This window comes from Vulpes vulpes, chromosome X, assembly GCF_048418805.1.
Source record: "Vulpes vulpes isolate BD-2025 chromosome X, VulVul3, whole genome shotgun sequence".
In the NCBI taxonomy this organism is placed as follows: domain Eukaryota; kingdom Metazoa; phylum Chordata; class Mammalia; order Carnivora; family Canidae; genus Vulpes; species Vulpes vulpes.
Genome location: NC_132796.1, coordinates 77,126,727 through 77,153,335, shown reverse-complemented (window position 1 = coordinate 77,153,335; position 26,609 = coordinate 77,126,727). Strand labels below are relative to the sequence as shown.

The following is a 26,609-nucleotide window of genomic DNA, read 5'->3' as shown; positions in this document are numbered from 1 at the left end:
TCCCTTTTCCAATTTTGTTTTATTACTAGATTACAATGCACAGTTAGAGATAATGTAGGACTTTAAACCATCTGTTAAGGAGTGATTTACCAGAAGATTATTATTATATTATTATATGCTCATAATATGCAAATATGGCTAAACCAGTGCTGGTAAACAATTTTTATCTGTGGTTATCTGAAAATCAAGAGTCACCCAGTTCAAACAAAATAAAAATGCAACATAAAAAATGAACAGAAAAAATTAAAATTTACAGGATCAAAATTTAGACAAGAACAGTACATATAAGACAATATTAAAATTAAGTAAGACAAATATTTAAATGTATGTTTAGGGACGCCTGGGTGGCTCAGTGGTTAAACATCTGCTTCTGGCTCAGGGCATGATCCTGGGGTCCTGGGATCAAGTCTCGCTTCAGGCTCCCTGCAGGGAGCCTGCTTCTCCCTCTGCCTATGTCTCTGCCTCTCTGTGTGTCTCTCATGAATAAATAAATAAAATCTTTTACAAAAATAAAAAATAAATGTATGTTTAAAAAAATCCATACTAGAGGCAAAAAAAAAAAAAAAACAAAAAAACAAACCCAACACTGCTTGCACAGTACTGGGCACAGGATAGATGTCAACAAATAAAGATGACTTGTTAGCTGATATGTAAACATACGAATAAAAAACTGCTTAAAATAGTACAATTTTTCTAGAGGCAGTAAACACTTGTGTTAAGCAGCAATGCCATCTGGGGTAGTAAGTAAATTATGCAAGTTCTAACGCAAAGCCAACAAAGTTAAAACCAAATTCATCCTTCCAGTATATACTGTTTGAATACATGGCATTTCATCATGTCTCTCACACTAATTCTGAACAGAAAACCACATTAATTTTACCTCACTTAAATTATAATTTGCTGGGTTATTTTATTATTTTAAAAGATGAGTTTTAGGGATCCCTGGGTGGCTCAGCGGTTTAGAACCTGCCTTTGGCCCAGGGCGTGATCCTGGAGGCCCAGGATTGAGTCCCACGTCGGGCTCCCTGCATGGAGCCTGCTTCTCCCTCTGCCTGTCTCTGCCTCTCTCTCTCTCTCTCTCTCTGTCTCTGTCTCTCATGAGTAAATAAAATCTTTAAGAAAATAAAATGCAGATTTAAAAAAAAGATGAGTTTTATTTATATAAATGAAAAGATGTCCATGGTATATTATTTTAAGGCAGAAAAAAGCAGACTGCAGAATATGTGATGTTTAGTCCCAATCATGTCTTTTGCAAATACTTTTTAATTAATGCATTAAAAAGCCTGGAAGGATATACACTGAACTGAACTATTGTTAATGTGCTTCTCTACTCTTTAAATTATAGAAGTGATACATATTGGTAAAAACAATAAGCTGAAGCAAAAAAGATATTCAGTTTTAGAAAAAAGTAATTTGGAGACTGAGTCTAAATAAGCTATTGTTCTTTTCAACTTACTAGAAAAAAAAAAGATTTAGATGTATATGGTTTTCGGGATGCCTGGTGGCTCAGCAGTTAAGCATCTGCCTTTGGCTCGGGGCGTGATTCCAGAGTCCTGGGATTGAGTCCCACATCGGGCTTCCTGCATGGAGCCTGCTTTCTCCTTCTCCCTCTGCCTATGTATCTGCCTCTCTCTCTCTCTCTCTCTGTGTGTGTGTGTCTCTCATGAATAAATAAATAAAATAAAATCATATATATATGATTCAATAGGCTCTCTTAAAAATGCACAGAGACAAAAATGGATTTCCTGTATCATTTAAATACAGACTTGGTAATGAATAACTCACTGATAGATGGCCTTTCAGAGGATATTCTAAGAGAAATAAAATGGCTAAAACGTTTATGTTTATGGTGGCCAATCAAGGAAAAACCAAAACAAATGCTCAACTATATATAATATAAATAAATGAGTACCTAATCTTTATAGAGTTCTATCTGTAAATCATGCACCCCTAGACCTCTAAAAATTTCACCTTGCTGATCTATTTTCCAGAAAAGCAGGCCGACTCACTCAAAAAGAAATCTTTATGTATAAATTTTAGAAATAGAAATAGGCAAGTAGAACAACCATACCCAGTTAGGGCTATGTAGTAATCACACAACCCTCTAGGTCACTTGTTCTGGTCTACCCATAGGATTGCAATCTCAGTTTCCCATACAGTCTATACCCTCATGCTCCTTGCCAGAAGACGCATGCACTAGCTGTTTCTAGATCCTCTCTTCTCTCTCTCTCTTTTGGCATGCTCATTTCAGTCAATTGTTCTGAGTGTTCAGCAGTATGAAAGGGCTCTGGTCAGTTTCAGCAAACCAAATATAGTGGCAAACAGCTATCAGAGATACTTCTCATGGTGCCTGGGTGGCTCAGTCAATTAAGTGGCTGACGCCTGATTTTAGCTCAGGTCATAATCACAGGGTTGTAAATTCAAGCCCTGAGTTGGGCTCCATGCTCAGTATGGAGCCTGCTTGTCCCTCTCCCTGCCCCTCCACATCCCCACTTAAATACATAAATAAAATCTTTTAAAAAATTATGTTGTCTATAAATGTTTAAAAATAAACAATAATTTTATGCTATCATACCTGAAATTGTCTAGACTACTCACAGAGAAATTTAGACTAACCATGCATATAAAAATCTCTAAATTTCTAAAAGCACTCCAGGGCAAATCCTACTGGGATCTCAAAAAATAATTTTCAAACCTAACTTCTATTACTTCTTAGGATTAAAATTAATGGAAGGGATACATTTGTGAAATGCATACAAATAAACAAAAATACCCCACACATCAATGATTAATTCCAAAGAAAAATTATCATATAACATAGAACAGTTAATTTTTAATGATAATCAATGTTATCATTCTTTGGTAAAACAATACTTTAAAAAGTATTAAGCTCTGAATACCTCTTGGTGATTTGTAGAGGATCATCAAGGATTGGGTCATTAGCAAACGTTTCCTTATCAAAAAGTCTCTTTATGGCATAGTTTGCCAGCTGTTCCATAAGAAGATATGTTTCATTAATATGCAAAAACATTGAAAAGTAGTGATTCTCCCCTTGGGAACACACATGAATACTTTCTGTTAGTAAAACATTTGAAGTCTTTTCAAGTTTTGAGACTGCATCCCAGGAGATAATGAGTTTTACTGCAAATAAGAATTATAAGCAGATATGATTAAATTTCTCAATACTGATTAATGTTTATCAATCAGGTCTTTTGAAATAATAGCTAACCACTTCAAAATGGTGTGAACTAAAACATTTTAGACTTCAAGATCAGTTAAAGCTTTGAAGCATGACCATGAACATACAATTGGTGATTCTAAGAACAGATATAATTTTAAAGAATTTTTAAAAAATATTCAGATTTTATATTTAAATATGCTACTTTACAGAGTTGCATAATCACTGATATAAAAGCTGTATGTGTGTTATGAACATTACTGTTTGATTCTTCTTTATAACTTTGGGCCATTAGGTATTAGGGCTACTATGTTTATATTCTATCTCTAAAACAAAGATTAAAACATGAATTGTAGAAAGTCAATAGTTTAGAACAAAACAAAAAAAGGAGTTATATGCCAGGTCACCATCATTTAATATTCATTCACTTTCCACAATATGCAAGGCATTCTGTATATACTTTCAATGGCTCCTATGTTAAGGATTCTTTTTCTAGATGAAGTGAACTTTTTAATGTATAGTTTAATTACTCTTAATATCAATCCTATTGCTTTATATACAACCTAACAACACCACATAGTTGATAGGTCAGTCGGCATGTTCAAAATCATGGTAAGCAACAAAAACCACTTACTTTCTGATCCCAACAAAAAAGAATAGAAGCTCAGAAAATTGGTGCTAAGATAGAGCCAACCCTGACAAGGAACCCGTCCTTTCCAGTAACTGCATGAGTAATAGGTCACTAACTTCTCCTGCTCTGGTAAACCAAAACATTTTCCAAATTTCAAAAGTGCTTCTCGAAATTTCTCAGGATCATCTTCTTTTGCAAAAGAATGTCTTCCCTCTTCAGCAATCAATCCCTAAAGGAGACAAAATATTTTTTAAAAACGAATTACTTCCTACCAATAAAAACACATTTTATATATTTAAACAGTTCACTGAATACAATCGTATATATCTACACAGGTACATATACCTATATATGCGTGTACATAAGTGCTTCTCTTAGGACAGAGGTGAGCAAATTTTCTTTAATTTTATAATTAGGCTTTTTCTAATGCCTCACAAGGAGCTAACACAAATATAGGTGCTAAATATTTTTTTGATTGAGCAAAGGATTCATCCAAATTCTAAGCTTAAGAAATACTGAAATGAAAATATCCCTAAGAGCACTTATAAGGGGACCAGAAACTAATCATTGACTTTACAGTTTTCTTTAGCACTGATTCTGACATTCATATGTGTACTTATGTCAATATTGAAAGGTGTCAGGAAAACAATGACCTTCCCACATGGCTTGTGATCCTAAAATAATATGGTCAAAGATTTTAATATCCCAGCTACAAAATACATTCCCATCACTTACTCTTATTTTTCCTTGTACAAAATGAGTAATATCTTCATTTGAATCAAACACAGATAAGGTCTTCGTGATATTTTGTTCCAACCAATCCCAATGTTTGGTAATTTCTTCTCTGTTGGCTCCTAATTGAAAATGAAAAAGAATAAAAGTTTCAAGGGAAAGTCCACAACAAAACTGCTCTTGATATTTACAAGCTTAGTTCAAAAAGAAATAAAATTATATTTGCTCATTTTCAGAAATGATGATCATAAAGGAATAAAGATATTAATTACATTTATTCTCTATTTCAATCTCTATATATGGAGACAAATACTATTTTTCACCTCAAATGAGAGACTAAAATATTTAATGAAAGGAGAAAAAATAAATAAAACTCATGAGAAAAGATACAAAATTCTGAAAACAAGATGCCAGTAACTGGTGCCTACAGCAACCAATATTTTTAAAGAGAATATACAGAGTGCCAGGACATAAATATAGAATTTAATCCATGGTCTTCAAATAATACAGTCAATACTATCCCTATAATCTATGTGACTGCAAACAACATGCACATGACAATACTATGTCAACGTCAACATGTTACTGAAGTCACAATACCAAGTATAATAACTTTAATTAATCACAAATAAAAGCCATGGGAAAATTTTAAGCCTTTATTTTGGTCCTTCAGGTATAAGGAAGTTTTATTAGTAGGTAATTATTATAGCTCTGCATCATGTTAATTTGGGGGAATAAGTAACACAATAATCCTCCCTCTTTAAAGTGGAATGGACATTTTTCCCTACCTAACTTCTACCAACCAGATTTAGAGTTGAGGTTACAAATGTCTCAAAATGTCAGCAGGTATAATGTCTTCCTCATTTAGTTTAAATGGCATTCAATTTAAGAGAGCCAAGAGAAAACACCAGCAACACTAAAGAAAATATATAGGGAAATGCAAAAGACAAGCCACATATCTTTAAAAGTTCATGGTATGCTGTATGTTCACACATATAAACTATCCAGGAATTTACATGGGTTTTTTTTTTAAGTGTATCTACTTGGGAAGAGAGGGGGAGATGAAAGAATGAGAAAAAGGAAGTCTTTCAATATTAAAAAGGTCAGAAATTTGGGATTTTAATTTAGACCAACATTATAATAGCATCATAAAAGAAATAAACTGTCATTTTTTAAAATTTTGAGTTGTTTTATTAGAAAGGATATCCTAATTCATTTTCTATGTACAAGGTATATTTATGTGAAAGCATCTCAACTATCTCAGCATGAATGAATACATAGCATTACCAGTAAGACATCTCTTCTTAGGATATAATGCCTTTTGTGAGAAAGTAGGTGTGTAACTAAAAATGTTTCAATTTTTTAGGCTTATACTTTCTTGGGGGACAATCTTTAGTTTTGGGCTTAATTCTCCTGAGTTATTACAGATGAAATGAAGTATCTCATGAGGAGGTTCTCATCTTCTCAGCAGTTGGGTAAGCTGAAGAAAGGAATCATATAGCAGTAGTGCTGACCAAAATTTGCTCAAAATTTGCTGGAACACATGCTTTACATCCCTCACACTAATGGATTTTTTTTAAAAAAACTGTAATAATCTGTAATCCTTCTTATCTAAACAATTAGATTATCTTGTCTCTCAATGTAGAGTTACATGTTTAACTCTTTTCTAAATCAAAACTGAGGGGATCCCTGGGTGGCGCAGCGGTTTGGCGCCTGCCTTTGGCCCAGGGCGCGATCCTGGAGACCCGGGATCGAGTCCCACATCGGGCTCCTGGTGCATGGAGCCTGCTTCTCCCTCTGCCTGTGTCTCTGCCTCTCTCTCTCTCTCTTTGACTATCATAAATAAATAAAAATTAAAAAAAAATTTTAAATCAAAACTGAGGAGAATAAATGTAAATGTTCAATTTCTTGGGCAGCCCCGGTGGCCCAGTAGTTTAGCACCACCTTCAGCCCAGGGTGTGATCCTGGAGACCTGGGATTGAGTGGCCCAGTAGTTTAGCGCCACCTTCAGCCCAGGGTGTGATCCTGGAGACCTGGGATTGAGTCCGACGTCAGGCTCCCTGCATGGAGCCAGCTTCTCCCTCTGCCTGTGTTTCTGCCTCTCTCTCTCTCTCTCTCTCTCTGTGTGTCATGAATAAATAAATAAAATCTTAAAAAATTCAATTTCTTAGTATCTTTATTTGTTTGATTATACGTTTTATTTTTTATTTTTGATTATACGTTTTAAAAATCATACTCACCACATGCAATTGACAGGTAAACTTGAGAATCTGGTGTCTGGTGTAGGATGCGAAATGGAGCAACTTTAGCAGTAGAGTCTAAGACTGAATCAAGAGTCCCAACCAGAAGCCCTATTGTAATAAAGAGACCGGTGAAATAAAGATTTTACAAAACATAAAACCAGTATCATTTCATCTGAAAAAAAAAAAAAAAACAATGGATTAACCTTTTTTAAAATTTCCAGCCCAAAGTTTCCTTATAAAGATTTTCTTAAGCAAAAAATCTATTCAGGATGAAAGGATTACTGTGATCCAATATGAGTAGTGCTTGAGAATATTATCTTTCAATAAAAAGTAAGTCAGGTTCAATCATCTGAATCTCACTATATATTTACAGCACTTATATATATCCTTTACTAAGGTTGTACATATAGCACTAAGAATGTAGATTCTGGTACCAGAGATTTCCTGAGTTTGAATACTGATTCTGTCACTTGTGCCAAACTGAACCAGTTGTATTTACCTTTTTTTTTTCATCCTCATTTGTACAATAAGGTTAAAATAGAACCTACCACAAAGGGTTGTTGTAAAGACAAAATGAGCTATGCTTACACACAAATATTAGAACAATGCTTAGCACGTAGTGTAACACTCAATGTTAACGAATGCTATTATTATATAAGAAAATCTTGGATATTTAAATAAGATAAAACCCTGATTAACAAAAATGTAAAAAAAAAAAAAACCAAAAACAAAAACAAAAAAAATGTATAGGAAGGGGATTTTCTTTTTAACAATTCTTAATGCCTCAATTTGGAATTCAAGGCTTTGGATCAATTAGTTCCAATGTAATTATCTGATTATACTTCCTACTCCTTCCTAGAACAAAGTTTGCTGCTTTAAAATCAATTACTTTCTCGGGGGCACCTGGGTGGCTCAGTGGTTGAGCACCTGCCTTTGGCTCAGGTCATGATCCCAGGGCCTTGGGATAGAGGTCCACCATCAGACTCCCCACAGGGAGTCTGCTTCTCCCTTTGCCTATGTCTCTGCCTCTCTCTCTCTCTGTGTCTCTCATGAATAAATGAATAAAATCTTTTTTAAAAACCCACAATTATTCTCTGTTAGAGTCTTTGCTAAGCAATTCCTTTTTTTACCTGTATATCCTAATGCAAGGCTCCCAGCTCAGTCCAGCTAATCTAAATTCTACATTTTCTTTAAGACCCACTTCCCATATAGAACCTTTACTGGCAACATCAAGCAATAATGCCTTCTCTTTTCCCTGATTACTTGAAACACTTACAGTCTATGCAATACAACCTAGCATTTTGATTATTAGGCTAGTTGTTTATTTTGTTTTTTTTTTATTTTTTAGGCTAGTTATTATAGCTACTTTCTAAATGCTTCATGTATATGAATCTAGTCTCCTTACCTAAATTATTGGTTCTCTGAGAACAATTCATGTTCTCTACTCCTGGGTTTGTATCACCCCTAACTTTCAACATATTGCTGGGTACAACAGGAGCAAAATTTCAATGGGATGACTGAAATATATAAAACTACCTTCCTTTTCTGGAAGCTTTGATTGGTTGAGTGTTGGTGTTGTTTTATGAGGCATTTCTCTTTAGTTTAGCATACAGATTTCTGAGAAAATATTTAAATCGATTACAAAATAGGCTTCTTTCCCTACTTAAAAGGAGTTAAGATTACAAGCAAGCTTTGAAAGAGAATATAGGTAGATTAGCGAATTTGTGGTAGGTAGTTATGAGCATCAAGGGAGGTAAATCAGAAAGTAAGGGGGTAGAATAAAGATATAAAGAGAAATTTTGTTTGGCTGAGAGGGTAAGAGAGTCAATGTAAGAATCAATAAAAAGTAAAAACAGGGGTCACAAATGCACATTAACATTAATTAACAATCTGACAGAGGGTTTCCATAGTGGGGATAAAGTATCAAGAAAGATTTTGGAAATGGCAACATGTACAGATTACAGAGAAAAAAGTCATCTGATATGAAAAAAGTTCTGGTAAGAATGGAAGAATTTAAGAAATAGAAATAAGAAAATCTAGACAAATATTATGAAAGAGGAGGCGTTGGGGAAGAGAATGGGAATGAGGAGAGACAGACGAAGTGATAATATTTCAACTAATAATGACAAAATTCCTGAAGGATCTGGAGATAAAGAAAAAAAATAATTCTATCACTTTTAGCATGAAAAAAAAAGACTGTGAGAAATTAGATTTGGCTAAGAGTTTAAGGATAAAGAAAGAAAAGTAGGAGCTAAACAATGCAGATAGCCTCTTCAAAGCAATGTGGTTGAAATTATTCAGGAAATGGAAACAAGGATAATGTTCTCAGTTTGAAGACCAGGAAGTGAAACTATTCAGAAGAAAGATAAAAGAGTAGAAGTAAAAGAACCAAAAGAGGTAACTCTCTTCAGGTTGAAAAACAAAAAATCATGTGTATGAATGCCTGTGTATATAAATATCATATGACATCTAGACAAAATTGTCAAAATAAAGGAATTATAACTTTAAATAAAAACATTTATGAAACAGTTCTAACTGCTAGATTTGCCTTCCAAGAATTTAAATTCTAAAATTTTCAAACAATTATTTTCAAATTTGTAGGGAAAATCATTTATTTTACCTTTATTACATTTTAAATAAAACTAGCTCAAATTTTACTTCCTTATTTACATATACTAGAAAAAGTAGTATTAGAACAGGAGAAAGAACAAAATGAAAAAAAAAGTCTTGCTCAGCTGAAAAATCATGGTGGGATGTGAGGAGGCAGAAAAGAAAGGGGAGACCACAGGTAATCATTCCTGAGTAACATAATAATCATTAGTCCCTTGATAGAAAGTTGTGAGACTGGGGACAAAGCAGTCAAAGTCACTGGTAAGAAAGGTCATTTTTTTTTTTGGTAGCAGCAACAGCAGCAGTAGAAATGTCCACAAGATTATAAGTGTCTTATACTATGAATAGCTCAGTTTTTGTAAGTACATTAAATCAGTCAGTTAGTATAAAACTACAACAAATAATCTGCAAGCTAGCACTAGAATACATTTCCAGTCACTTGGGGAACTCTTGAAGCTCTTTAAGCTATAATCATCATTGAGCCCTTGCAAGTCAATCAGGAATTAATATGCCAACGTCTGGGTTGTAAAAGTACAAGAAAACAATTAGATAACTTTGGGTTGCTTTTCTATGTTTATACACAGAGGTTTATTATCTGATAGCCTGAACATCCAAGGTCATCAATCATCCTTACACATGGGAATTTCTAGAGCTACAGTAAATTGGGAAGAGAGCAGACACTGTCAGCTATATGACAGAACACGCGATTTAAAAACTGAAGTTCAGGGTAGCCTGGGTGGCTAAACGGTTTATCACCGCCTTCAGCCCAGGGCATGATCCTGGAGACCAGGGATCGAGTCCCACATCGGGCTTCCTGCATGAAGCCTGCTTCTCCCTCTGCCTGTGTCTCTGCCTCTCTCTCTCTCTCTCTCTCTCTCTCTCTCTGTGTGTCTCTCATGAATAAATAAAATATTTTTTTAAAAAATAAAATAAAATAAAACTTCACTTCTTTATATTGGATTAAGGCAAGAAAAAAAAACAAGACCATCTAGACTGGAGTTAAAAGAACAGTAGAGACAGAAAACAACAAAGGTTTAACTCTCAAGTCTCTTTAATTCTCCATCTCTGGTTTTTCTATTCTACAGATTAGGGCATTCCTTTTTAAGAACCTTTTCTAGTTGCTAAGGGTATTATACCTTGAGTCTCATATTTTCCAACCACAAATAAATGAATCTGTAACACCTGCTGTGTCCCCAATGACTGCCATCTTTTGCTTTTGCTCTATCACATTATTTGTCCTGCTTAGAATGTCCTTCTCATTTATCTCTACCAAATCACATCCCAGATATTATTAGTTCTCATATTTGGCTGATATAATTAAAGAAAATAAAACTGCTTTTTGACAAGATGCTTCTCAGATGTCATGCTGGAATTCTGCCACCAGAATACCACCTCTTGTTATTAATCACTGCTTTTAAGAATCTTTGTATCATTTAACAGGACATCTGATAAGCCTACTTTACACCAGAGCTGGCCTTGGAAAATTGTTTTGGGGGCTTCAAATACTCCTCATTCATGACTGTAAGTTACTCAAATCAGGCTGATATTATTATTACTGACTACCCCAGTAATTATTTATTTGCTTGCTTACTTGTTTATTATCTGTCTGTCCCACTAGATTATGAACTCGGGGGGGGGGGGGTAGGATCTATTCCTGTTTTATGCACTACTGTATACCCAACACCCAGGACAGTACCTAATTACCACCCCACTTCTCTGTTTCTCTTCATAACAAAATTCCTAGAAAGAATTATAAATATTCACTCTGCCTCCAAATACCTGCTTAGCTTCATATCCTCTAGTCCGTCTGGTCTCTGCTCATAGGTAACCTTAAAGTAGCCTTCCCAGACCAAATTTATCTAAAACACCAACCTCTTCCCCTCTCTATAATTACATCTTACTTTATTTTCCTTCATATAGCCATGTATTACGTATTTATTTGCCTCTCTCAACTAGAATGTTAGCCCCATGAGAATAAGGATTTTGTTTTGCTCACTTGCTATTATCTCCAGTACCTAAAAGAGTGGTTTTTAAAAAGCACTTGGTTAAGTATGTGTTAAATGAATGTTATCCTCTTCAACCACATACAGGATTTACTCTTATCTTTGTACTTATATAACAGGAGCAAAAGGTGGAAGACTGCAGATTTACTAACGTAAAGGTAATATAAAATCCAAGTCATAGCTGTACTCCAACAGGGTAAGGTAACCATTATGGTGTCATTTCTTTTATTAATTTTTTCCTTACCTTACATCCATAGTCCTTCCACAACTGCAACTATCCAGGAGAAGCAAGAGTTTTCATCAGCTGAATCATTTCTACATCAAGTATCATGTTTTGAAAAAATATAACTAATGTGACTCAAGTTATATATATTCTTCAATACCATTCAGTAAGACAAGTGATGCTTTTATCTGTAGAAGTGCAGTTGGAGAACTTCCAGGTTTTGGGCACTCAGATCAAAATGAAATACTGCTGTGATATTATATTCTAATACTTACATATCATTTTGGTTATAAATCTTTTTTTTAAAATTTTTATTTATTTATGATAGTCACAGAGAGATAGAGAGAGGGGCAGAGACACAGGCAGAGGGAGAAGCAGGCTCCATGCACCGGGAGCCCGACGTGGGATTCGATCCCGGGTCTCCAGGATCGCGCCCTGGGCCAAAGGCAGGCGCCAAACCGCTGCGCCATAAATCTTTTTTTTAAGATTTTATTTACTTATGATAGACAGAGAGAGGCAGAGTCACAGGCAGAGGGAGAGGCAGGCTCCATGCTGGGAGCCCGATGCGGGACTCGATCCCGGGACTATAGGATCGCGCCCTGGGCCAAAGGCAGGCGCTAAATTGCTGAGCCACCCAGGAATCCCCCGGTTATAAATCTTAAATGCATAATAACTATCATACCAAAGTTACTGAATAACTATCAGTTTTACTTTTGTAGGGGAATCACTGCAGATTGGACATATTCAATATTACTATTTCAAATCACTTTCTATATATAACATGGGAAATGCAATTACTAGGGAAAATGGTATGAATATTCATGTTCCTTTGGCTCTATAGAAAATGGTACTCTGAAAAAAAAAAGAAAATGGTACTGTTAATAGATAAATGAGTATCAGATGTTTATAAAGTTGCTCAAAACTCATTTGAATCTCAGAACAATGCCATGAGGCAAGGAAGATAGGTTTTGCTCCCATTTTACAGACGAGGAAACAAAACCTTTATAAAACAATTACAGCTGAATAGAAACATAAAAATATTAAAGAATCACAGAAGACAAAGGTAGTACGGTTAATGAGTGGAATCAATGAATTCAATGGTGTACTTATATATTTGTGGATGTTCGCTTGCAGTTGACTTATTAAAAAAAGAATTCCATAGAGGAACCCCTGGGGAGGGCAAATTATACTGTGCTCTGTTCCCTCCCTAAAACATTTTGATCCATATGAAATCAAGTAAAAAGTTACTTTTAAAGATTTCTTTGAATGAGAAAGGTCAGCCTTGCAGGAGGTTCTGAAAAATAAGTTAGTCAATGTCATCACCTTTTAGTCTTTTTTTTTTCATGAAAATGAAATCAACTCAATAGCAAATATTAGTTTCCTACTTACATTATAAATTTCCAATATCTTAGCCAAAAAAACTCTCTTTGTATACAATACATATCATTACTATTACTTTAACTTAACTCTTGAGGATTGAAGATTCATGATCCTAAGGTAAAGCTGAGTAGTGCTTTCTTGTCTAGGCCTAAGGAAAGAAACACCCTAGCAACAAGCAAGGGAGGGGAAAGGAAGAGAGCAGTGTTAGCAACAGGTATCTAAAAAATCTCCTGAGTCTTATAGGTAAGCAGTCAATAATCCTTCCACTACTACCAAGAAAAAGTGGTGACAGTGATCATCTTTCACGTCTTAAAACCACCAATGAAGCTGTCCTTTATCACTCAAAACAACACAGAGACTTAGAGGTTAAGACGTTAAGTGAAATAACTCAGTCAGATAAAGACAAATACCATATAATTTCACTCATGTGGAATGTAAGAAACAAATGAATAAATCAACACAGAGATAAACAAACAAAACACAAACTCTTTAAATACACAGAATTAGTGAATCCCAGAGGGGAGGTGGGTTGGTGGATGTATGAAACAAATAAAGGGGATTAAGAGTACACTTATTGTGATGAGAAATGACTAATCTACATAATTGTTGAATCACTATATTATATAACTAAAACTAATATAACACTGTGTAATTATACTGGAATTAAATACATTTTTATTTTTTCATTTGTTTTCATTGAACTTCGATTTTCCAACATATATCCCATCAACTTCCCTTCTCAGTGCCCATCACCCATTTACCATAAAGCCCCTACCCACCTCTCAGAGTTAGGAGCCTCTCATGGTTTGTCTCCCTAATTTTTCCCACTCAGTTCCCCTCCTTTCCCTTATAATCTCCTTCACAATTTCTTATACTCCCCATATGAGTAAAACCATGTGATGATTGTCCTTCTCCAACTGACTTACTTCACTCAGCATAATACCCTCCAGTTTCATCCACGTCAAGGCAAATGGTATTTGTCCTTTCTGATGGCTGAGTAATATTCCATTGTTATATATATATATATATATATATATATATATATATATATATATACATACACACACACACACACATCTTCTTTATCCATTCATCTGTCAAAGGACATCATGGCTCCTTCCACAGATTGGCTACTGTGGATATTGTTGCTATGAACATTGGGGTGCAGGAGTCCCGGCATTTCACTGCATCTGTATCTTTGGGGTAAAACCCAGCAGTGCAATTGCAGAGTCACAGGGTAGCTCTATTTTTATCTCTTTGAGGAACCTCTACACAATTTTTCAGAGTGGCTGCACCAGTCTGCATTCCCACCAACAGTGCCAGATGGTTCCCCCTTCTCCACATCCTCTCCAACATTTGTTGTTTCCTGTCTTGTTAATTTTTGCCATTCTCACTGCTGTAAGGTGGTATCTCATTGTGGTTTTGATTTGTAGTTCCCTGATGGCCAGTGATGCAGAGCATTTTCTCATGTGCTTGTTAGCCATGTGTTATGTCTTCTTTACTGAAGTTTCTGTTCATTTCTTCTGTCCATTTCATGACTGGATTTCTTGTTTCTCGGGTGCTGAGTTTAACAAGTTCTTTATAGATCTTAAATACTAGCCCTTCATCTGATATGTCATTTGGAAATATCTTCTCCCATTCTATAGGTTGTATTTTAGTTTTGTTCACTGTTTCTTTTGCTGTGCAGAAGCTTTTTATCCTGATTAAGTCCCAATAGTTCATTTTTGCTTTTGTTTCCTTTGCCTTCATACATGTACCTTGCAAGAAGTTACAGTGGCCAAGTTCAAAATGGGTATTGCCTGTGTTCTCCTCTAGGATTTTGATGGATTCTTGTCTCACATTTAGATCTTCCCACCATTTTGAGTTTATCTTTGTGTATGGTGTAAGAGAATGGTCTAGTTGCATTTTTCTGCACGTGGCTGTCCAATTTTCTCAACACCATTTATCGAGGAGACTTTTTTCCAGTGGATAGTCTTTCCTGCTTTGTCGAGTATTAGTTGACCATAGAGTTGAGGGCCCATTTCTGGGTTCTGTATTCTGTTCCATTGATCTAGGTGTCTGTTTTTGTGCCATACTATCTTGATGATAACAGGTTTTTTTAAAAGTACATTTCTACTTGTTTTATTTTTTAATTTTATATATATTATATATTTTAAATTTTTATTATATATACTTTTTAATTATATAAATATAATTTAATTAAGAGAGAGAGGCAGAGACACAGACAGAGGGAGAAGCAGGCTCCATGCAGGGAGCCTGACGTGGGACTCAATCCTGGGTCTCCAGGATAATGCCCTGGACTGAAGGCGGTGCTAAACCGCTGAGCCACCCGGGCTGCCTGATTATCACAGTTTTGTAATACAGCTTGAAATCTGGTAACGTGATGCCCTGGAATTGGTTTTCTTTTTCAATATTCCTCTGGGTATTCGGGGTGTTTTCTGATTCCATACAAATCTTAAGATTATTCGTTCTAACTCTGTGGAGAAAGTCCATGGTATTCTGGTAGGGATTGCACTGAATGTGTAGCAAATTGCCCTGGGTAGCATAGACATTATCACAATATTAATTCTTCCAATCTATGAGCATGGAATATTTTTCCATCTCTTTGTGTCTTCCTCAATTTCTTTCAGAAGTGTTCTATAGTTTTTAGGGTATAGATCCTTTACCTCTTTGGTTAGGTTTATGCCTAGGTATCTTATGCTTTTGGGTGCAATTGTAAATGGGATTGACTCCTTCATTTCTCTATCTTCAGTCTCATTGTTAGTGTATAGAAGTGTCACTGATTTCTGGGCATTGATTTTGTATCCTGCCACACCGCTGAGTTGCTGTATGAGTTGTAGCAATGTTGGGGTGAAGTCTTTTGGGTTTTCTATATACAGCATCATGTCATCTGCGAAGAGGGAGAGTTTGACTTCTTCTTTGCCAATTTGAATGCCTTTTACTTCTTTTTGTTGTCTGATTGCTGAGGCAAAGACTTCTAGTACTATGTTGAATAGCAGTGGTGAGAGTAGATATCCCTGTTGTGTTCTTGATCTTAGGGGAGACTGTATTTCCCCCTTCTCTATTGAGAAGGATATTCACTGTGGGCTTTTCATAAATGGCTTTTAAGATATTGAGGAATTTTCCCCCTATCCCTACACTTTGAGGAGTTTTAATCAGGAATGGATGCTATATTTTGTCAAATGCTTTCTCTGCATCTATTGAGAGGATCATAGGGTTCTTGTTTCTCCTCTTGTTGATGTGCTCTATCACGTTGAATGTTTTATGAATGTTAAACCAGCCTTGCATCCTGGGGATAGATCCCACTTGGTCATGGTGAATAATCTTCTTAATGTACTGTTGGATCCTATTGGCTAGTATCTTGTTGAGAATGTTTGCATCTGTGTTCATCAGGATATTGGTATATACTTCTCCTTTTGGTGGGGTATTTGTCTGCTTTCTTTAAATGCTTTTTAAAACCATTTCTTCCTTAAATGCTTAATATAATTCCCTTGGGAAGCCATTTGACCCTAGACTTTTGTGTCTTGGGAGGTTTTTGATGACTGCTTCAATTTCCTCGCTGGTTATTGGCCGCTTCAGATTTTCTATTTCTTCCTGTTTCAGTTTTGGTAATTTGTGGTTTTCCAGAAATGCAACCATTTCTTCTAGACTGCCTAATTTGTTGGCAATTAGCTGCTCATAATACGTCTTTAAAATTGTTTGTATTTCCTTGGTATTGGTTGTGATCTTGCTCTTTTTAAAAAAAAAAGATTTTATTTACTTATGAGAGAGAGGGAGACAGGGAGAGAGAGAGAGAGAGAGAGAGAGAGAGAGAGAGAGAGAGAGGCAGAGACATAGGCAGAGAGAGAAGCAGGCTCCATGCAGGAAGCCCAATCAGCCCTGGGACTTGATCCCAGGACTCCAGGATCATGCCCTGGGCCAAAGGCAGGCACTAAACTGCTGAGCCACCCAGGGATCCCCAATCTTGCTCTTGCATTTGTGATTTTATTCATTTGAGTCTTTTCTCTTTTCTTTTTAATAAGGATGTCTAGGGGCTTCTCTATCTTACTAATTCTTTCAAAGAACCAGCTCCTGGTTATGTTGATCTGTTCTACAGTTCTTCTGGTCTCTATTTCATTGAGTTCTGCTCGAATCTTTTTCTCTCTCTTCTTCTGCTTGGTGTAGGGTTTTTTTTTAATTTTTTTTATTGGAGTTCAATTTGCCAACATATAGCGTAACACTCAGTGCTCATCCCGCCCAAGTGCCCCCCTCAGTGCCCATCACCCAGTTACCCCAACCCCCCCACTTACTTCCCCTTCCACTACCCCTTGTGCATTTCCCAGAGTTACATGTCTCTCATGTTTTATCACCCTCACTGTTATTTTCACTCATTTTTATCTCCTTTCCCTTTATTCCCTTTCACAAATTTTTATATTGCCCAAATGAATGAGACCATATAATGTTTGTCCTTTTCCAATTGACTTATTTCATTCAGCATAATACCCTCCAGGTCCCTCCACGTTGGTGTAGGTTTTACTTGCGGTTCTTTCTCTTTCTCTTCCTTTAGGTGTGAGGTTAACTTGTGTATTTGAGTTTTTTCCAATTTTTTGAGGGAGGCTTGTATTGCAATGTATTTCCCTCTTAGGACTGCTTTTGCTGCATCCCAAAGGTTTTGAAGGGTTGTATATTCATTTTCATTAGTTTCCATGAATCTTTTTAATTCTCTAACTTCCTGGTTGACCCATTCATCTTTTAGTAAGATGCTCTTTAACCTCCATGTGTCTGAGCTTCTTCCAAATTTCTTCTTGTGATTGGGTTCTAGTTTCAAGGCACCGTGGTCTGAAAATATGAAGGGGACAATCCCAATCATTTGGTATCGGTTCAGACCTGATTTGTGACCCAGTATGTGGTCTATTCTGGAGAAAGTTCCATGTCCACTTGAGAAGAATGTGTATTCAGTTGCGTTTGGATGCACAGTTCTGTGTATATCTGTGAAATCTATTTGGTCCAGTGTATCATTCAAGGCGCTTGTTTCTTTGGTGATGCTCTGCTTAGAAGATCTGTTATTTGCAGAAAATGCCATGCTAAAGTCTCCTACTATTAGTGTATTATTATCTAAGTATGTCTTTACTTTGGTTATTAATTGACTGATATACTTGGCAGCTCCCACATTAGGGGCATAAATATTCATAACTGTTAGGTCTTCTTGTTCAATAGACCCTTTAAGTATGATATAGTATCCCTCTTCATCTCTTACTACAGTCTTTGGGATAAACTTTAATTTATCTGATATGAGGATGGCTACCCAGCTTTCTTTTGAGGACCATTTGAATGGTAAATGGTTCTCCACTTCTTCATTTTCAGGCTGGAGGTGTTCTAGGGTCTAAAATGAGTCTCTTGTAGACAGCATACAGATGGGTCTTGCTTTTATTCCAGTCTGATACCCTGCGTCTTTTGAGGGATCATTTAGCCCATTCACATTCAGAGTAACTATTGAAAGATATGAATTTAGTGTCATCATATTACCTATTCATCCCCTGTTTTGTAGATTGTTTCTTTGGGCTTCCTCTTTCTTTTACAGGGTCTCCCTTAATATTTATTGCAGAGTGGTTTGTTGGTCATATATTCTTTCAGTTTCTGCCTATCCTGGGAGCTCTTTATCTCTCCTATTCTGAATGAGAGCCTTGCTGGATAAAGTATTTTCGCTGCATGTTCTGCTCATTTAGTACTCTGTATAGGGACTCCTGGGTGGCTCAATGGTTAGGCATCTGCCTTCGGCACAGGGCATGATCCTGGAGTCCCAGGATCGAGTCCCACATCAGGCTCCCTGCACGGAGCCTGCTTCTCCCTCTGCCTGTGTCTCTGCCTCTCTCTCTGTGTGTCTCTCATGAATAAATAATTTAAAAAAAAAAGTACTCTGTATATATCCAGCCAGCCCTTTCTGGCCTGCTAGGTCTCTGTGGAGAGGACTGCTGTTAATCTGGAATTTCTCCCCATAATTTAAGAATTTCTTGTTTCGCACTACTTTAAGAATTTTCTCTTTATCTTTGAAATTTGCAAGTTTCACTATTAAATGTCGAGGTATTGAACGGTTTTTACTGATCTTGGGTGGGGGGGGGGTCCTATCTCTTGGATCTGAATGCCTGTTTCCTTCCCCAGGTTAGGGAAGTTCTCAGCTATGATTTGTTCAAATATACTTTGTGGTCCTCTCTCTCCCTCAGCCACTTCTGAAATCCCAATTATATGTATATTCTTCCTTCTCAAGCTATCATTTATTTCCCTACGACTTTCTTCATGGGCTCTTGTTTATCTCTTTTTTCCTCAGCTTCCTTCCTTACCATCAACTTGTCTTCTATGTCACTCACTCTCTCTTCCACCTCCTTAACCCTAGCAGTTAGGACATTCACTTTGGATTGCATCTCATTTAATCTTTTTTTAATTTAATCTATTTTTAATTTCGCCCTGATTAGATCTCAATTCTGCAGTAACAAAGTCTCTAGAGTCCTTTATGCTTTTTTCCCAGAGCCACCAGTAGTTTTATAATTGTACTTCTGAATTGATTTTCTGACATCGTATTGAAATCCAAATTCTGTAACTCTGTGGCAGAAAGTAGTTTCAGGTTCTTTCTTTTATGGTGAATTATTCCTTCTAGTCATTTTGTCTAGTGCAGAGTGGCTGTTTGAGTGGGCTGAGTCAAAAATATCAACCATGACCTAAGTAAAACACACCCTAGATAATTTTGAAAAGGTCAGAGACCAGAAAATAAAAGAAAAAGAGAACAGAATAAAATAAAACAAAAGGACCATTAAAGTGAAAAATAAATTTTAAAACAAAGTAGTAAAAATAAAAAGCCAAAAACAAAGAAGAAAAAAGAAAAAGAAAAAAAAGGTAAAGAAAAGAGGAAAAAGAAAAATTAAGGGGGGGGATGGTGGTGGTGAAGAAGTAGTAGTGTAGGGAGAATGTAGTCTACCTGAGGGGTCCTAGATGTTGATTCTCTTGGTTCTGAGTGTGTACTGTTCTGTATGTTAGAAGATGCTCAATCCCAAATTTATATAAGCCAACAATACTTATTGAAAGCCCCAACATTGACCACCAAAACATAAACAAGATAAGATGGTGCAGAATGGCAAGGAAGAGAGAATATAATCCTACAGAATGAACCTACAGGGTGTTCCCCTTGTCTCCGGGTGTCTGTTGGTCTGTTTTAGAAGGTGCTAACTTCCACCATTGTAAAACAAAACGAGGCAGAAAAAACAAAAAACAAAAACCCTTACCTCATGTATCTATCAAAATTAAACTGAGTATGTTGAAGGGAATCCAGAAGTGAAAAACATATCTAAGACATGTAATTGTAGAAATATGAAAATCAAAAAGGAAAATACTTAAAAATGAAGAGCTGGTAAAATATTGTAGTTAAAGTGGGAAAAGAAAAAAATATTGGAAATTTTTAGTCTGATATAAAAACAACGAGGGGGATCCCTGGGTGGCGCAGCGGTTTGGCACCTGCCTTTGGCCCGGGACGCGATCCTGGAGACCCGGGATCGAATCCCACATCAGGCTCCCGGTGCATGGAGCCTGCTTCTCCCTCCGCCTGTGTCTCTGCCTCTCTCTCTCTCTCTCTGTGACTATCATAAATAAATAAAAATTAAAAATAAATAAAATAAAATAAAATAAAATAAAATAAAATAAAATAAAATAAAATAAAATAAAATAAAAACGAGGGATCCCTGGGTGGCGCAGCGGTTTGGCGCCTGCCTTTGGCCCAGGGCGCGATCCTGGAGACCCGGGATCGAATCCCACGTCAGGCTCCCGGTGCCTGGAGCCTGCTTCTCCCTCTGCCTATGTCTCTGCCTCTCTCTCTCTGTATGACTATCATAAATAAATAATAAAAAAAATTAAAAAAAAAAAAACAAGCTCCAGCTTGGTCCTGGAGCTTTCCCATACTACTTGTTCAGTAAACCTGCTCTTCCCTTTTTCTTCCAGCTGGTCTTCTGAGGGAGGTCCTGCTGTGCTGATTATCAGGTGTGTGCACCTGGGGGAGATGCCCCGCCTCCTGCCGGGTGCCAGGCTCAGTGGGACTTGTTTATCCTGTGAGGCCTTTGTTCACTAGTGTCCCTGCCTCTCCCAGGCACAAGGTGAAACAAAGAGGAAAAACAATGGTGGTGGCCAGATTCCCAGGTCTGGAGTCGAGCTCCCTTTGAGTAACTAATTATAGTCTCCCAGTTGGCACTGGCCTAGATGCTCCTGGGGTCCGGCAGGGGTGTGCTCATCTGCACCGCTTGGGGGCGCCCCATGGCAGGAGAGTCCTCGCTGTCCTGTGCCCTCCCCGCCTCCACCTGTGGGGGGCGGGGAAACACAGGATGGCTGGCTTTGTCCACTTGGGCGCCCTGGGATCTGGCGCCCTGTGCCACTGGACCCGCGCTCCCAGGGACTGCCTCTCCTGAAGGGAACAGGGCACAGCCACCTCCATCCAGAGCCAGCCCGCCTAACCAACTGGCTTCTCCCAAATGCCCCAGACGGCTGCAGCGCTCCAGGCCTTTACTGATATCAGACTGCAGTTTGCGGTGAGCTTTCTGCCGGGCGCCCCTCCTCTTATAGTGATTCAGGGAACCTTGAGGCTTCACTGCCCCTCCTGCGATTCTGCCTAATTTCCCTGCTAAACACTTTTCTGTCAGGGAAAACTGGAGTGGATTTTTAAAGTTCCTGCTTCTCCAGGGCTGGGCTTTCCTACCCCTGAGTCTTTCACCGCTCCACTTTAGCCTGGCTACTTGGGCTTCTCCTCCCCCACTTTATTGGTTTTATTTTTTTTCTTCCTACTCAGAAGTGAAAACTTTTCTCTCTGTAGCATTCCAGGTGTTCTCTCTTTAAATCTCAGGTCAAATTTGTAGGTGTTCAGGATGTTTTGAAAGTTATCTAGGTAAGTTAGTGGGCCCAGGTGAGTTGTGGGCCCCTACTTTTCCACCCTCTTGCCCCTCCCTCTTAAATACATTTTTAAGAAAGAGATCTTTATTTTTATTTTATTTTTTATTTTTTGTGGTTTCAAGTTTTTATTTAAATTTCAGTTAGTTAACATACGGTGTAATATTAGTTCCATGTTGTAGAATTCAGTGATTCATTACTTACATACAACACTCAGTGCTTATCAGAAGTGCCCTTCGTAATACCCATCACCTATTTAGTCCACCCCCCAGCCCACCTCCTCTCCAGCAATCTTTAGTTTGTTCTCTATGATTAAGAGTCTGTGTCTTGGTTTGCCTCTCTTCTTTTTCCCTATGTTCATCTGTTTTGTTTCTTAAATCTCACATATAATTGAAATCATATGGGGGCAGCCAAGGTGGCTCAGCGGTTTAGGACTGCCTTCAGCACAGGGCTAAAGACCCAGGATCGAGTCCCACACTGGGCTCCCTGCATGGAGCCTGCTTCTCCGTCTGCCTGTGTCTCTGCCTCTCTCTCTCTCTCTCTCTCTCTCTCTCTCTCTGTCTCTCATGAATAAATAAAATATTTTTTTAAAAAAGAAATCATATGGTATTTGTCTTTCTCATACTTTACTTTTTTTGCCTATCATAATACTCTCTAGCTCATCCACATCACTGCAGTGGTAAGATTTCATTCTTTTTTATGGCTGAGTAATATTGCATCAGGGTACAAAAATACTGAATCAAAGGGGCACATGCTCTCTGATTTTAATAGTAGCATTATCAACAATAGCCAAATTATAAAAAGTGCTCAAATGATCATCAACTGATGAATGGATAAAGAAGTTGTTGTATGTGTGTATGTATGTGTATAGAAACATGCACACACACTCATATATATGTAAAATGCAATATTACTTTTGTAGCTATTAGTGCAATGGATGGATCATAGCTTAGTTCTATTTTTTAACTTTTTTAGGAACCTCCATACTGTTTTCCACAGTAGCTCCCCCAGTTTGCATTCCCACCAATAGCACAAAAGGGCTGCCCTTTCTCCACATCCTCATCAACATCTATCACTTTCTACATTGTTAACTTTAGCCATCTTTAAAGTACACTTGACCCTTGAATAACGTGGGTTTGAACTGTGCAGGCCACTTATATGTGGATTTTGCCCCATATAGTTCATTACTATAAATGTATTTATTCCTATGATTTCTTTAACACTCACTTTTCTCTAGCCTAACTTTGGTGTAAGAATACCATATATAACACATACACAAAATGTATGCTAATCGACTGTTTATGTTATTGGTAAAGCTTCCTGTCAATGGGAGGGTATAAGTACTTAAATTTGGGGGGAGTAAAAATTTATGTGTGGATTTGTGACTGCACATGGAAGGGTGGGAGGTCTGGCATACCTAACTTCCATGTTGTTCAAGAGTTAACTGTAATTTTTTACTTGATTTCACATGGATCAAAATGTTCCAGGGAGTAAAGGAGGGAAGTACAGACTATGATTTGTCTTCCTTAGGGTTGCCCTATGGGATTTTCTCATTAATAAGTCAAAATGATATTTATTATTTTACAGTGTGGGTGTGGGTGGGGATTTGATATTTCCTTACCTAAAATGTAATGTCATGGCCACCATCCAGGCACTTCGGTCCCAATAATAAGGTACTTGGGAGGCCAAAAATTTTATCAGTTTGTTCCTTTGTGAACATGAAGTGCAGGCATATTTTGCTAAGAAAAAAATTAGAACATTTTCAGAGTTAGGCTCCTTGAATTGGGAGTGGGGAAAAAAGAAAGAAAGCCCTATATTTTTGAGGGATGGTCATTAAGAAATTCTTTAAAAGGCTACCTTACTGTTTATCATATGTTTAATTATGATGAGTTGTTTACATGGTGATTTGTTAAGTTTATATAAATATCATAAAATATTTTGAAATGGAAAGCTCATTTAAACTGTTAATATAAAAAAGTTAATATGTTCTAGTTTTTACATATAATTTAATTTCAAAGTAATGGTGCCAAAATGAAAGAGGAGATAAGAAAACAGAATGCCTAAAACTTCTCTATTTTAACAAATTTTACCTTTTAGTCTTGTTCTAAAATCCCAAAACATGATCTATTGAGGGAGATTATCAGTCTAACACACATGAACCTGCTTATACTTTTCAGATATGGAATATTCAAGCATAAAATAGTTTCAACAAATTATCTAAATTAAAGCTTCCTTATTGCCAGGTCTTCCTACATCCCATACACTAGAATGTAGCTCCATAATTTCACTCATGTAGTAGCTCCAATCTATGAAGCAGAACAAACTGTTGATTTGTGCTTAATTAAGCCAAATATGCATAAATTATTTTCAATTACATAAAGCCAGGTGCTAAATTTAGATGCCACAGAAAAGTCATTACCGTTATCAGCCAGGAGGATCAAGGGATAATGTAAGGTAACTGCAAAAACCCAGAAGAGTGAATTACTTCTCTAAATGAAAGGAAATTACTTTATCTATGAAATAACATTTATGTATAACAAAAATTTTCACAAGATATCCTACTCTGCTCTGAACCAGGACAATTAAGTAAAATAATTAGGCAAATGATAAGTAAGCTACCAGATATCCACTAGATGTGTTTCAGAAATTTAGAAAAGGACCTCAGAATTCTAACTTACAAATTAGTCTCCTGTTACAACCACCCAATGGTTCTCTGTTGCCCCAATTCCATTATTAGGAAGAAAAAAGTGTCAACTAACTTCAAGTCCACTGCTCAAGTCATTACATTGCTGGTGGTTATTGCCAATTATTACATGACAAAGAAATAAAATCTTAAAGAAATTACAACTATTTACATTTCTAAGATGGTTATTATCTCTTCTTCATTAAACAAAATGCATAAAGGAATCTTTTAAAGGGGTAGCACATAACACTGGATTTCAGCGAACAAAATGGACCAAGGCAAGCTTATGCTGGCACCCAGTCAAACTCCTGTGAGAGCTAATCCAAATGTGGATTTGTGGTAAAGCATAGCAAAGCTGTTGGCTTCACAATTTTAAGTAATAATACAGTAATTGAGCAGTTATGAAAATCAGCACACACTTTCCCTCTGGACCAAATAGAACCAAATAAACCTTAAAAAACACCTCTGCTCCTTTCTGATCACTTTGCTTAATTTACATGTAATACAGTGGCAGCATTCATGTGGAAATTTCAAGCATTTTGAAAATACCACAGGTAAAAAAACCATGCAGACATACACAATCAACCACAATATGGGGCTATGGCTATTCTCAACATACATGTGTGGTAGAAATCTTGGTGTATTTCTGCAGACCAACCTCTTATTGTAGAGATATGGGTTTGAAGAGTACATGGGAGTGGATGGAATAGAGAAACTGGTGCAATTTGGTCCATGTTTTAAGAAAATATGTCAAATGAGAAACTAAAAACAGAAAACAAGGAATGATTAAAAGAAATTCGCAACAAGTAAAAAAACTATTTCATACTACATTATACTGATTTGATTCTCAATCTGATTTACCTATTATTTTTCAGGAACACAGTTGTACAAAGTGATATATAATTCTTTGGTAATGAGGACAAGAGCGCCATAAAAATTCTGGCCAAGTAAAATGTAGAACCAGATTACTAGCTGTAACACAGGACTGTAAGATCTATTTTAAATACTCTATCCTGTTCTTGATGGACTAAAGAGGGCAAATTATGTCACTGGGTATTTATGAACATTGCTTCTCAAATTTTGTCTGGAAAATATATGCATCTGTTAAATAGAAAGTCTCCTCTGCAAATAACACTTGTAATTTTTAAAGATCAGAAAATGATATATTGTGAAGTCTAATGAGGCAATTTTTGTTGCCATATTTTCAAGAGGGCCTTTTTCCAAACTGGATGAGACGAACAGGTCTTGCAAAATTAAAAAACAAAAAAGTCCTGTAGAACCTCAGATTTCTCTCCACCCTGGGGGTGGCTTGAAAAAAAGGAAAGAACAGCACACATTTATCACCATCTTAACAACACACACTGATTTGGCACCTATTATCTTTCATTTTATCCTCTCAAATCTGTGAGGTAGACACCATTTCACAGAGGATGAAAAGCCATGCCCTCTCCTCCATGAATCCTTACACAACCTTTCAGTTATTCGGTTCTAATTATAATTTGCTTGATTTACTAGTTACTGGTTATAAATATAATTTGCCTGGTTTACTGGTTACTTCCCCTAACCTGAACGTCTTCCCCTTATCCAGATTATGAGCCATTAATTCAAAGGAGGGGAAGTGAATCTTAACTGTCTTTGTACACTAGCATTCCATGTGGCACACAGCAGGCGTTTATGGTTGAATAAATTAAAGACTTGTCGAATGCCATTCAACAGAGCTGGGAAGGGGACTAAAACGCAGATTTTCGTACTCTTCCCTCCTCCCGCTACATCACGCTGCCTAAATGAAGTCTGGCCCACCACTTCGAGGCCACCATATCAAATTGCAAATTGTCACGAAAAAGATCTCAGCGTTCCCCTGTGTCCAAAAGTTTGAATGCCCCCGCCCAAAATGGGAGGTCTCAAAACCAAATTCTCTGGAGGCTGTACACACTAGACCAAGGGACGGTTCTGGATTTACAAATCAAATCACTGAAGGCAGAATGGATTAGGCGGCAAGAGTTAAACTTGCAATTGTTTCACTGGCGT

At 36.9% G+C, this 26,609-nt stretch overlaps 1 protein-coding gene across 6 annotated transcripts in view; it reads right to left on the bottom strand.

The window, feature by feature from the left end:
• The window catches only part of TBC1D8B (TBC1 domain family member 8B), an 80,341-nt gene that overhangs the window by 52,379 nt on the left and 1,353 nt on the right, over window positions 1-26,609 (bottom strand). For all 6 annotated transcript variants that reach the window (XR_011998296.1, XR_011998297.1, XM_026014892.2 and 3 more), the window contains exons 2-5: window positions 6,782-6,892; window positions 4,545-4,663; window positions 3,813-4,038; window positions 2,901-3,141 (exon numbers count right to left, since the gene is read on the bottom strand). Coding sequence is in view for 4 of the 6 variants with exons in the window: in XM_026014892.2 (XP_025870677.2) it covers window positions 2,901-3,141; window positions 3,813-4,038; window positions 4,545-4,663; window positions 6,782-6,892 (697 nt within the window). In the remaining 2 variants the exon portion in view is untranslated. The remainder of the gene's footprint in view (window positions 1-2,900; window positions 3,142-3,812; window positions 4,039-4,544; window positions 4,664-6,781; window positions 6,893-26,609) is intronic.